This window comes from Haliotis rubra, unplaced genomic scaffold (assembly GCF_003918875.1).
Source record: "Haliotis rubra isolate DU_JTF1 unplaced genomic scaffold, ASM391887v1 Scf44, whole genome shotgun sequence".
Classification (NCBI taxonomy): Eukaryota; Metazoa; Mollusca; class Gastropoda; order Lepetellida; family Haliotidae; genus Haliotis; species Haliotis rubra.
In genome coordinates, this window is record NW_025767124.1 from 3,347,188 (window position 1) to 3,361,036 (window position 13,849).

The 13,849-nt window shown below is 38.3% G+C and overlaps 3 protein-coding genes across 3 annotated transcripts in view; 2 read left to right on the forward strand and 1 right to left on the reverse strand.

Annotated features, from left to right (window-relative positions):
* The first annotated feature begins 1,567 nt into the window (after positions 1 to 1,567).
* LOC124289324 (histone H3.3A) lies at positions 1,568 to 3,994 on the forward strand. The gene is made up of 3 exons (XM_046725939.1): positions 1,568 to 1,717; positions 2,644 to 2,932; positions 3,387 to 3,994. The coding sequence occupies exons 2-3, from the start codon at positions 2,651 to 2,653 to the stop codon at positions 3,513 to 3,515; spliced, it is 411 nt and encodes a 136-aa protein (XP_046581895.1). The 5' UTR covers positions 1,568 to 1,717; positions 2,644 to 2,650; the 3' UTR covers positions 3,516 to 3,994.
* Positions 3,995 to 6,480: 2,486 nt separating this feature from the next.
* Positions 6,481 to 10,573, reverse strand: LOC124289352. Its single transcript, XM_046725964.1, has 3 exons — positions 10,418 to 10,573; positions 9,621 to 9,717; positions 6,481 to 6,930 (listed from the first exon to the last, which is right to left on the reverse strand). Exons 2-3 carry the CDS (start codon positions 9,692 to 9,694, stop codon positions 6,546 to 6,548), a joined length of 459 nt encoding a protein of 152 aa, XP_046581920.1. The 5' UTR covers positions 9,695 to 9,717; positions 10,418 to 10,573; the 3' UTR covers positions 6,481 to 6,545.
* Positions 10,574 to 10,811: 238 nt separating this feature from the next.
* The window catches only part of LOC124289410 (DNA topoisomerase 3-alpha-like), a gene marked incomplete at its 3' end in the record, with an annotated part of 38,022 nt that continues 34,984 nt past the window's right edge, over positions 10,812 to 13,849 (forward strand). The window contains 2 exon segments of the mRNA XM_046726031.1: positions 10,812 to 11,050; positions 12,705 to 12,838. Of these exon segments, the coding sequence (XP_046581987.1) occupies positions 10,925 to 11,050; positions 12,705 to 12,838 (260 nt within the window).

Genomic DNA, 13,849 nt, shown 5'->3' on the forward strand with positions numbered 1-13,849 from the left:
GTGCATGTATGTATGTACGGACGGGCGGGTGGGACAAAAGGGAAAGTTCGTATTGTAACCAGTACACACGAGTAATTTCCCCGTATATGTAATTGCCCAAACATACCCGATGTCTCGAGGGATAAAAGATATTGCGAACAATTGAGAAATGGATCTCCTTTGTCCTGACAGCTGTCTGTCACTTACATGACGTAATCATGGCATCCACCACGGTAATCCGTAAACAATTAAATCACACCCTTATAAAAACATGCATTTTAATCCCACCCAGATGCTTTGTGTGGGAAACATTGAACAACGGGGTTTTTTCAGCTTGTCAACCAACCTGTCTGGAGAGATATCAAGTTTCGTTCACACATTGTTGTTGATATGACCCAGCTTGACCTTTCACGCGCGTCTCATGCTAATCGATTTATGTCTGTAGGATATTGAAAATGCCTCTCTCTGTCCTTTGTGCACGTTTTTATTCTCAATAACGCCGCATTTTAATGAAAGGGGATATCAACATTTATATTACATAAATATAAACCCAATTCATACATATTTATTTATTCAACCCTACCACCCCTTCAGGTTACCATATCCTTCGGTCAAAGCAACCCTCATTCGATCGAACACTAAATAGTCTGCATGGTGGGCCCATATGTGCGAAACACACATTATGTCGGAAAGTGCACGTTAATATCCAAATCATCATCGCGTTAAAACTGGAAAATGGTTAATTTCATAAAGATTTTCATCCACACATCCAACTCGCCTCTCTACCTTACCACTCCACCCCACTATTCCAGTTTCAAAATGTCTTGATCGCTCCCAGTCTTTATCACAGTCCCTGAACCGCATTATTTTCCCTTTCTGCAATGCTGAAGCCAAAAATGAGGCAAGTCTAGATTTCCCCGGGTTTTGAATCTCCACACACACTGGGTCACCTTTTCAATATAAAATGAAGGGGGGGGGATAATTTGTTTTTATGTAAATTGCATATGATGTACTCCGAGGCTAAGCGTTAGTCAAGTCGCTCCCAGTGCTATCAGTAAAACCGGTTATGCCGGTTGACAATAAATATTACGTAAACAATTCAGGTGCTTCTTTGTTCCAATATATTATTCACGATGTTTAAAGTAAAAAAATATTCTAATCAAAAAATAATTTTGGAAAATATTTTGAACGATAAACGATACTACTATTTAGCACATAGTATAGCTTCGTAACAATGTCTACAGGACACCCGATAATCAGCGCGATCCACATGCAGTTAACCGTGCAGAATGCAGCGACTGTTTTCCAAGCTCTGTGTTGAATTATTTCTGAAATCGAGGTATCGTTTCATTTATTTTAAAGTAAATTGGTAGTTATGAAATCAATCCACCCCAAACAGCTTGAAAACAGACCAAGAGAAGTTAATAAATTAGAAATAAAACAACTTTTGCTATGTTAAAACATCACAACTTCAGGGACGATCAAAACCGGATCGAAATCTGACCAATGGGAGTTGAGTCTTTTCATCCAATGGACATTGGAGGCTTATGTTGCACTAGCCAATGAAATGTCGGTTTCACCGTCCAATGGAAACCTCTCTCTTTGTAGAGACACGAACCAATGGGTACGGCCCATGACGAAGGCAGGTAATGTATTCATAACCATCGTTCGTTGCGATTTGTGCGGCAAATTGTAAAATTTCTACCTCAACAAGGAAAGGAAGCAGTTTTCTCCGTCGGTAAGTGGGTACAATGTACCATATCCCTTCTAAGACTTCTGTAGTGTAGATGAAGTGAAAGAAATAAAAAAATATTCCCAAACTGCCGAGTAAAATCAGCTAACGTTAACCGTTTATGTTAGAGGGAAGTTTCTGTGTAGGCGCCATGTTCTAGTGGCACACTTTGTATACTTTGACAGGCTGACAGTATTTTTTCACGAATGAAGAGGTGACAACGTGTTAATTATGGGTCCCTGTGCCGTTAACATGTCTTTATATTCTCAAGAACAAATTATGATTGTTTTTAATAACACCATTGTCTTATTAATCGAAGGTAGTTGATCTTTGTTGATAAACTGAACAGTTGCTATAAATAGACTAACACGCTGGTTAAGGCTTGCCAAGTCAAATGTACGACCTGTAAAAAGTACGAATGTTCCGTTACTTGATTTAATTCAGCCATCATATTGATTTTCTGTTAAGAATGTACTAAATCTGCCTTCTGCAGATGTTCCCGCCATTTTACTGTTGTCATTTCAGTATGACAAGCTCTTATTTTTACAGTATCTTTGGACATTGCTTCAGCTTGCAAAGCCTCACCAGTGTTAACTTGTCTAATGTATTGATGTTGGTATTATTATTTTCATCTTTGGATATGACGGATTATGAATGTATTTACCACTTGATTATTTACAAAAGTCAACATGGCAACATTGCCTTTGCCTACATTTGTTTCCCACATGGTAGTCACTGCATTGATTTTTGTATATCCATGTGAGTAGTTTGATAAGCACGTCCCAGAAAAAAAATAGGTTCCAGTTGCATGCAGATTTTAATTATCAGGGAATTCACAGAAATGTTTTACCGTTTTGGGATCTAAATTCTCATTCATTAGTACAGCCCAATGTGATTTTTGTGGTTTGTCATTTATGTTTTTACATTTTCAGTTGAACAATGGCACGTACCAAGCAGACAGCGCGTAAGTCAACTGGTGGCAAGGCTCCCCGTAAGCAGCTCGCTACTAAGGCAGCCAGAAAGAGTGCCCCGTCCACTGGTGGTGTGAAGAAACCCCACAGATACAGGCCAGGAACTGTTGCCCTCAGAGAAATCCGTCGTTACCAGAAATCAACTGAATTGCTGATCAGAAAACTCCCATTCCAGAGATTGGTCAGAGAAATCGCCCAGGATTTCAAGACAGATCTGCGTTTCCAGAGTGCAGCTATTGGTGCATTGCAGGTTTGTAATGAAGATTTTACTCAAATAAAATAAACTCACCGGACAAGCGATAATATCTTATATGGCCTATTTTATAAGGTATCTTTGAATTTATTGAAAACATTAGATGGGGGTACGTAAGGAACTCTAACCCTGATAATTTGTAGTTGTATATTGATCATACATTAATTTTGTGGAGAGACTTCTGCCTGTATCACCCCATTAAATTCATTCTTGTCAAATGATATCACCTGAATATGTATTCCTCATTGTATACGGATTGGCCTTGACATGTTTCTTTAATTGTATCTGAACATGCTGAAAGACATATCCACCTTCTAAAAGTGCCCCTCAAATAGTTTCCATTAGAATTTAGGGTTGAAGTCGGACGATAATCTTGCCAATTTTGCGTTTGAGAAATCAAATTTATGAATTTCCACATCCAAGTTGTTGACTGAAATGTTTCATTTTGCAGGAGGCAAGCGAGGCCTACTTGGTCGGACTCTTTGAGGACACTAACTTGTGCGCTATTCATGCAAAGAGAGTGACCATCATGCCCAAAGACATTCAACTCGCCAGGAGAATTCGTGGTGAACGTGCATAAGTGACTCAAAAGCTTCAAGACAGACTTTTACATTCATGAAGCCATCATCCCAGCACATCAGGATCATTTTTTGAACCAGTTTTACAAATTTCATAATATGGTTGGAGTGAATTTTTATATTGTCATCTAAAGATTCTCAAGAGGTAGATCAAGTGATTTATATAATAACCGTAACTTATTTTCTGAAGTATTCTTTTCGTCTGGTCCATCTTCTTGTCGCTATCATTTTCTTCTCTGCTATGTAATATAGGCTAGCCTTTTATCATTATCATTGTTTTATGTGTATCGTCTCATAATAAATGTAGACTAAAGTTCTTTTAGTGTTTGTTTGATGGACTGTCTTTTATTGGTGTTAAGTGTAAACAAAACTATCAGGAAGATTAAAAGCGCAGCATGTCATTTCTCATCCATATCTTAAATCATTCGATTTCAAAAACATTTTTTGTAGTGGATGATGAAAATTAAAACTTGGTCACCAATATGTGTGTTCTGTTGACTGTTGACTTACAAGAACAGTGGAACAAATGGATGGGGGGGAATTGTACACAATCGCTGACAAGTGTTGTACTGTGATCAAGGTGCAAAATAGTTGATTTTTGGATGTATGTAAACTAAGATGATATAAAAGATGCAAAACTAACAGTTTTTCTTGAAATTTATAAAGGATTGACTGTCGAGTTTCTAAATGGTTTTTTTGTCCTGTTTTGTTCTTTAGGATGTCATGGTGAACAGGCAACTGGAAAAATATAACCTGGCATACTGAAATCTCCCCTATGGTGCTTTGGGACAATTTTACCCAAAAAAACCCCACCAGCTTGCGTGTCACTAACATCGCCAAAAAAGATGTTCAAGACTGTAAGCACCTCACATTCCTAACTTAACTTGGATGGTGTTGTCTGCATGGAAAGGTTCATGGTTGGTCTGGATGCCGAAGGCAATTGCTTGATGATGTCCTTGTGAATATCCGGTTGGGGCAGATAGAGAATGCACAGGAGATTATTTGTTTTCTTTCTAGATTTTGGTGAAGCCCACTCCTGGTGTCCCCTGCCATGATATTGCTGGAATATTGCTGAAAGTGGCATAAAACCAAACTCTCTCACTTCTGTGGTTTGTTCTCACACAGCTGCTCGTGTTTGTATGACTAACAGTAGACAAAAGTCGACTTTCATTCTAACAGAATATGTTCATAACACTAAAACTCCAAATGACAACATAATGAGTACTATAAAAAAAATTTATACAAATAAATTCTGATGTCCTGGAAAAAATCCTCTGGTGCTACAGAAATAATGCCAAACTGAAGCCTAAATAACCCCTGACAAATATAAGTACAATGTTCTACTCAAGGTGCATGGATTTATTGATACACGAGGATTTGAAATGCTTGCACATCTGGCCAAAGTCAAATCTTTACTGGTCACTATTTTGCCTAAAAAATCAAAACAAACCTTAAGTACATTTTTTTCTGTATGATCTTGCAGACGTTTTATGCAAATAGACTGGGCTTCTGTGTATTGTATTTAAAGAGGAACATCATTTGGTTTGAAGATAAAGCCAATTCTTCAGCTTGACTCTTCCTAACATACTTCTGGCCAAATGTGATGGCATCAAAATCAGGTAATATAATACAAGTATACCCGGTCTTATCACCCATACAGCATATCTTGACATGTTGAACAATGAACACCAGTGCTTGTCACCGTCCATTTGACCATGTGGTTAATACTCGTGCAGTTCTATGAACATGTTTTCAGTAGGGTTTTGGGTAGCCTAGCGTTCGCTTGTCAAGCCAAAAATCCTGGGTTCGATTCCCCACATGGGTTAAATGCGTGAAGCCCATTTCTGGTGTCCCCTGGCTGGAAAATTGCTAAAAGCATTGTAAAACTACATTCACTCACTCACTATGTATTGTTTTAGTGACCAGATACATTTTGTAGCCATTATATATGGGTATTTATAAAGCGCGCTGAAAATGCATCCCATCAACATGCATGCTCAAAGCACTGTTTTTACCCTTGAGCACTGGATGTCAAATGTCAGCGGCACATCATACATTCAATCTCAACTCCCTCAACTCTTGCAGCCACCAAGTCAATGTGGTTTTCCCATCCCTACAAGGCACCCATGCACAGCTGGGTAGACTAGGACACAGTCACAGTACTTTGTCCAACAGATTTGTGGGTTCTTTTAAGTGAGGTGAGGTGAAATTGGGTTTAACGTCATGCTTGAGAATATTTCTCTCGTATGACGATGTGCATGCGTGTGTATGTGCGACTGCTTGTACTAGCCCAGACTGAAGCTGGTTTTATAGTGCTAGCCCACTGAGATACCATGCCGCAGAGAAACATGAGTACCCCACTCAGACACATTATACCGACTCCAAGCCGACCAGGCCTTGTACTTATTTAATGCCAAGAGCCAGACAGGGACCAACAAGTACCATATTTTAACGTCTTTTGGTATGACGCAGTCAGGGATCGAACCCACAACCTTCCTCTCTCCAGGCAGACGCTCTAACCACTACACCACGGAGGCTGTGTTCTATTAAGTGCACAGGGTTGTCTACTGTACACTTCGGGTTGTGACAACACTGAAAGAGCCTGCACACAAAGTTAACTCCAGTGTAATGAAATTAGGCCTGTCCGACCGCCCAGGACAGGTGAGATTTCAGACAGACGGTCTAGAATTACACCTAGCCAGCCCGATGGTCTGGTAACAATTTCTCCAAGGTTTTTACACCCAGTCACAGTTGGGCTCAATCCGACACCTCTAAGCTCATTAGATCACTAGCCTGGCGCCTTAGACAGCTCGCCCACCACGTTAGTTCCATATCAAAGAGAAATTTTGGAGGGTGTAATTGTAAGGTGTAACTAATTACTAGTACTGCTGCTAGGGATTTTATAGGGATATCATAGGGAATTTACTAGATTTGGCCTAGGACTCACAAAGATAAAAACCCGAGTTGTGAATCGTCAGATTTATTCCTTCCTCAATATTCACATTTGAAAAAAAAATATAATGTCACATCACTCAAGAATTCTTCGACATCTGTTTTTGGTGAAGAATTTCTGTCAATCTCAATTCAAGGTCTTTTGTATCCAATCCTCTCTCCTGACCATGTTTAATGGCCATCTTAACTTGATGTTCCTCTAGCCCTGGCACTCTTTGAAACAAAGACTTGTTAAGTTCTAGATCAACATCATTTTCTTCCCTGATGAACATAAAATATGTAAGGAAGACTGCCAGGCTTAAACTGATGCTGATTGGCTGGTACCAGGGCATATCTCTGGGCGGAGGACCAAAACTGTCCTGAGTTTTCCATGATGCTGCCTTGCTGCTGGTAAATGGTATTGCTTCGTTGCCATCTATCTTTCGTGCCTTTGCAGCCCTCCAAGCACATGTTGCATGTACAGCCCTGGAAACACAACATAGATCAGAAAAGACTAGTCATATGACTGTTTAATCATCAATGTGGCAGGTCAGTTGTAACATATCAGTTTTAAGAACAAATTAACACTAATATACACTTAGAAAATTCATAAACTATATTTTGCTGCTTGTGTAGAAAAGAAACAAGGTAATTACACAGTTATATAACATATTATATTGAAACCAACAGAGCAATGACAACAACATATATACCCATGTATAATCAGTAACAAATGTACATACATTGTGCAGAATTTTAGGAATCTTGAGTGAACTAACATGCAATACATGTGTAAATACGTTAGGTAATGCAGCCTTTGCATACTGAAATACACATGTAATTCACTATGCAATTTTCATCTCTGAAGTCATCAGATGACCATTGTAATCATTCAAGTCAGTTGCAAGGCTTCAAATATTGGACAAGCTTACTGTAGATAAAACTGGGCATTAATCATGGAAGCTTTAATTGTGTCCTGTGGTGGGTTTCTGTTCCGAGAGTAAAGAAGTGTGCAGGTAGCTGACATCTGTCATTATGCAACATTCTTCATAATGGGAGGTCAAAGTTCACCTAAGGTTCACGAACATGACAAGCTATGGGGGTCTCATCGGATTGATGGTACTGTACCGGAGTAAAATAGTTTGATGCAGATTGATGGTTCATGATGACTATTTTGGACCAGACAACACCGTGATTGAGATCAGATGAGCCGCATCCTATGTTGTCAGGGTATCACACAACCAAGTCATGAAAGAATCTGGCCACCAGGTGGTCCATTTGCGACCATGCTGCAGAGGTCCTACGGTAACCTTGCATCCCATTTGAACCAAAGCATGACACTACTGCATTTTACTACAACCATACACCAGGTTTTCACACGATGCAGAAATATATACTGCAAAATTTTAGATCCTATATGGATGAGATCTATCTTCATATGACTGAAGATTCATCAGATATTGATTCTCATTAACAGTTGCCACAGATCTGAGGACATCCCATTAGTGTTATAACAATTATTTATGCGACCAATGAAAGCATTGCTTACAGATCACGGAAGTAAGAGTCGCAATGACATTTACAGGCTACATGACTACTTCCATCAAAATCATCATATATCGTTGCTTGATAAACATTTGAACAGAGTTAGCACGACTGCAGGGGAATTCACCTATGCAATGTCTGACATTCCAAATGTTTTTTTATTGAGATTTCAAATATTAAATGACCAAAATATTTTTCAATGCATAGTCTGTAGTGGGAGTTGAAACAAGCCATACACCTTGTGAAAACTGCTTTCCTGTTGACTAATGTTCAACCAACATCCTTTGGTAATTACAACTGAACCTTTTGAATCCCAATATCAATGAATAGACAGTCAATGTTACTATGATAGACATCTGACCTATCATGGGCAATCATGAATCTTGAAACAAAACTCTCATGTTTGAGGCTTTTTAGTTATGTCATGGCTCCTTTTGTTTCTGATGAACCCTGAACTAATGGTGATGGGTCACAAATACAAAGACAGCATATACCGTACAGGTTTGTCACATGCACTGCAAACTGCGACTTTGTTTTTCTGTGGTCATGATACTGTTAGACAACTCAATTATCGAGGAGTCATGAGCCACTCTTCACAGATAACACACATGAAGTTCTTTTCATAACATGTCAATTGTGAATATATTTCAATTTCATGAATAACTATCACATGTAGTTAGCACATGTTAATCATAGATTGAATTTACTGGAGACAGCAAATATGACATTAGCAGCCCCTCAACTTTACTTTAAAAAAATGTTGGTGATAGATTCCTACGTATGCATAAATTTCACTACGAGAGAACACACACGAAAAGATGCAACATCCTAAGTGGTTATGTTTATGGCCAATCAAAATGGAATGAAGCCATTATCTGCTGAATGCTTTTCCACAAGGATTCCCCTTTTATTTAGTTGATCCATAATGCATTACAAGGGGAGAATTACTTCAACCACGGCAAAGTTTATGATGTTTACATACATAATGACTGACTGAGGGGAATTACTGTCAAAATTTGACTTAGTGGTGTATAGGCCTATATACTCCAGTACATGATATGATATTAATTTTGATTTAATCGTATCTGCACATTTTTGAGCCATACATACACTGATATGCCCCTTATCTGGAGCACTGCATATTATATAACCACAGTTGGGTGCTGCAGAAGGGAATTTTCATATTCATCTTATCAAATGATGTTCCCAGTGGACCTTTCCTCCTGATGAACATAACACGTTTATTTGTAACAATAAATGTTCACTTGAATTGCCGACCTGTATGTCTTACAAAACAAAGGAGGGGCGGTGGGGTAGGCTAGTGGTTAAAGTGTTCGCTTCTCACGCCAAACACCCAGGTTCGCTTCCTCACATGGAAACAATGTGTGAAGCCCATTTTTAGTGTCCCCTGCTGTGATATTGCTGGAATATTGCTAAAAGAGGCGTAAACTTGCTCACTCGCTACTACCAAAGGAGAATTAAATGCTTACCCTTTTTCCCACAGACCAGGTGTCATCAAATATTTTCAGTGATCCATTCATATAAATTTCAGCGCTAATTTGACTCCAAAACGATTCAGTTCTGTTGATATTAAGACTGATTATTCTGTGAAATTGACATTTAATCTTTACCTTGCACAAGCTGGTTGTGTTTTACATAATTGGGCAAGAGCGAGATTCTGCCGAGGGAACATCAGTCTTATCATGGTCTCAGCAAATGCCTCTTATCCTGAAACATCAAGACAGACATCAAATTTAACATACAGCTAAATAATCCTGCTCATTAAAATCCTCTGTTGCAATATCAACCGCACACCATTCAACTTGTTTTGAACAATATTACTACTTCTAACACCATAAAAACATGGCAACAAACATTCAATTATGAGGTGACGCAGAAGGTTGGGCCTGCTAAAATTATTGATAATTGGAAATATTGTGAATTGGGAAAATCCTTAATGACTATTGATATGAAATATCATTTTTATAACATTTACCCCCAAAAAATTTAAATTCTGATTAAATACATTTTTAATTTACTCACACAATACACACAGTTAGGTCTGTCTTAATGGGCTGTTTGTAAATCATGTTCAGGACGCTGTAATGTTAGTAATCATTTGTTACCACTCACTGGTGATGAAATATGTTGATTTCTTCCAGACTTGAAAGTTAAAAGTTAATTCTTAGGGTTAGGGTTTAGGGTTAGGGAACCCCAGCAGCGCTAATTAATCTGAAAAAGTGCGCCCGGTAAAGTGCAGTACTCCCGTTAATTCTCCGATATTTATCTGTAATCGACCGATGTTTAGTTCAAGCATCACTCTCTATGATTGCCAGCCCCAGCAGACCGGCAGAAGGTTACAGAAGAGAGGCAATTGATCTTCAAACAAAAATTACCTGCAAGCGCCACAAATATCTCATATACATACCGTCGAACATCCACTTCCGCAGTACGGTTATCTAACCATTTGCGTGACAGAGCAACAGCGACCGTCGTATAAAGATATGGCAGTTGTCATAAAATAACCTCATATGTAGCTTTTATGCAAGAGCTTCCACCGGAAGTAAACAAGTGCGAGATTTCACGATTTCGATCAAAATATCAAATTGAACTATGATTCGGACAGCAATTGAAAAATAATTGCCATTAGAGTCAATTTACTGTAATGTCTACTTGTTGAAATTTTGCTAACAATCAGTTACTTTTATGCTCTGTTTTCTTGTTTTAGATATAGGTTTCTAGGAGTTTGAGTCATGTTTTATCGTGAAATCGTGATCAAACTTTTAGTGCAAACCACCGGAAACAGTATATGACCTTGAACTAATCAAAATGGCGGCAAATTGAACTTCGGGAATTTTATGCAATGCAAAATATGGTTATTTTGAAGAGTAACAACCATATTTTCAAAATTAAACGTGTTTGAACTTCATATGTGATGTTTAAAACCTTTGTTAGATTTCGGAGTAATGTGTCTGAAATGGTTCGTGTCCTGAATGTCGCAGAGAAAAATGATGCTGCCAAGTCCTTGGCTGATGTTATGTCAAGGGGAGGATACAGAAAGGTGAGATATTTTGGTTTATGCCCGGACTGTCGACAACAAGAAATAATCCGTCCAAATTACTTGTCGACAGTCCGGGAAAAGGGAGGTGATGTTCTACATGAATGACTTCACTCCCAGTGTTCTCGAAATTAACAAACCAATTAAAACAGAGTGTGATATATATAGTAGACAATATAGTTATTCAGTCAATATAAAAACATGCATGTATTATATGTCACACAATATAACATATTTGTATATATATATTTCATAAAGCTCACACAATATATTTGTGTGTGTGTTTTATATAAATAAGTGATTTCTGCAGGTGTATAAGTAATAAATATATATAGAAGATGAGTCCAGTTATTTCTTCTTGCCAAAACTCCTTTATATGTGCACTAAAGTAATCTGAATGTTCAGCCAAGATGAAGCAACTCTGACACATGGTCTGTGTAATGCAAATCAGTAAGTCTGTCGGCAAGAAGGTCGGCCTTCAAGGATCGAATCCTAGCGTCGATGATTCGGTAGCGACGTCTACGGACGGGATCTCTCTGCTGTCCTTGGATCTGCTGAATTTTTACTTCAGTAGATGACTGTTCTTTTTGTAGCATTCGCACAACCTCAAATACATTCGGATGTGTCTTCATGGCATACTTGTTGATTTTGTTGTGCCAACCTTCCAAATTATTGTTAGTTCTGTATCCATCATTTTCAAAATGATTCCAAGTTGGCAGTGTCCATGGACCTTCTGTTGCATCTGTACATCACCAGTATGTTTTCTGCGTCTGTTGACTCTGTACTTGAATCCATTGTGGTAAAGATTCTGACCTCTATGAATGTTGTCAATCAATGTAACCCGCACCATAGCATGTGCCATTTTGACAGTGGTAACAAAATATTCATGATCTATTATATATACCCAAATGCTAAATGTTTACAACAGCATTTCGATAATCCTTCTACTCCCAATATCACAAAATAATTTGTAAGCTCTCTGTTTCTTTCCGGATGTTGTTGCATGTTAAACTCCAAAATGGTAATCCTTCCACTCGCATAGCGTAAAATAGTAGTCTGTTTTTGCAACCTTAATTCTCTTGCAAATTGTTAAAAAGACATTCTCTTTAATCAACTTAATTCATTTACTCATGATACGAGCATAGCTGTAGCCGCCATAGCCACTTGCAAACCACTAGGCAAACATTCTCTTTCATTAATTAACACCGTCACGGTATGTTGACCACGCGATGTCGACACTCCGGGTTTTGAGTTTTGTCGACGGTTAGCAACATCCTATTTTTCATTTGTCGACAGATCGGGCTGACACCTATATTTTACCAGGGGACATCTGAAATTATTAGAGCTATTATTGATTTGAAATCTAAGAAAATTTTTAATTGTGACAAGTGCCTGTTATTATTTAATGAGCCAAGCTTTGACATAAATCAGAATAATCATGATAATGTATCCTAGATTTTGTCGTAACCTCAGGGATACTTAGAATTTCTTTTAAAAACCGACAGAAGGGATTATTGTATCATATGAAAAAGTGTTTAACTGTGTTGTGTGTAGATTATTAAAGCATTTAATGTTTTTTTAAATGGTGTTCTAGCCTGGGTCATAGACTGTTTCTGTCATATTTTCTCCCTGTAATCCATAGTAAATTCTCTTTCAGAGGGAAGGGTTATCCAGATTCAATAAGATTTACGAGTTTGATTATCGTATACTAAATCAACAGTGCACCATGTCAATGACTTCAGTGTCTGGACATCTGCTGGGGATGGACTTTGGAACCCAATACAGGAAGTGGTGAGTGCTATTACAGCTGCAGCGTAGAAATTATGTCCATTTACGCCAGTCCACAAACTAGTCTGCAATGGAGTTGCCTTCTACCAAATGGTAAAAGTGGTTGTCAAAAAGAAAATTTCACTTGACTTCAGCTTGAAGTCTTAAGTAGTTTTATGAGGTGATTGTTCTTATAATGTACAGTCGAACCCTGTTTATCCGGACATTTTGGTTACACTCGGAAATCGTCCAGATAGCGAGGCGTCCGGTTAACTGGATCAAACAAGCAAAACGTATCGACAATGTATATTGAAAATTTATTCATGTGTGTATATCAATAAGTCAAAAGTCAAAACATATAATCATAACATATAAATAGATACCAAAAAAACTTTCTTTCAGCACGTTGATTCACGTTATACATTTTACATTGTACATCTTACTTGACTCGATATCACATATCACATGTAGCACATTATTTCCTTAAAATGTCTGTGATAGATGTCTGCTTCCTTGGTTTATTTCTTCAAGTCTCTTCACCAAGTCCATCAATAAATTCACTGAACCTTTGTCGCCATTACATTCGTAGAAGGTCAACAGACGTAACAACTGCTAATTGTTGTTCATCGTCATTTGACTGGTCGTCTGTCGGTGGCTTCAGTGTGTTGATGATTTCTTCATCGCTGTCACTTCGTGGTAACTGCTGCATCAAATTCCGCAACTCAGCTTAATCCTAATCCTAATTAACATGTGTTTTCATTACTGATGAGATGTTCTCAGACCTGCCACCACTGAAGTGACACGCTTCCCTAGTGTTTTGATGGGTACTTACTTAATTCACATCGAACGCCTGCCCAGAGATTAACAATGAATACACTTAGTCGCGCGCGGTAAACAATACAAAACATACACATGCCCATGTGCACAGATCTTTCTGTCTGGATAACTGGATTACTTTTCAATGGAAATCTATGGGAATGGTTTGAAACTTCTCCGTCCGGTCCGGAAGAGCGGGGTCCGGCTAAGTGAGTACAA

Bases quoted from the DNA above. Each gene is read 5' to 3' on its own strand.
- LOC124289324 (XM_046725939.1), top strand. From the start codon at position 2,651: ATGGCACGTACCAAGCAGACAGCGCGTAAGTCAACTGGTGGCAAGGCT. The intron at 2,933-3,386 runs GTTTGTAATGAA...TTCATTTTGCAG, and splicing joins CAGCTATTGGTGCATTGCAG to GAGGCAAGCGAGGCCTACTT.
- LOC124289352 (XM_046725964.1), bottom strand. From the start codon at position 9,694: ATGATAAGACTGATGTTCCCTCGGCAGAATCTCGCTCTTGCCCAATTA. The intron at 6,931-9,620 runs GTAAAGATTAAA...TTGTGTTTCCAG, and splicing joins ACACAACCAGCTTGTGCAAG to GGCTGTACATGCAACATGTG.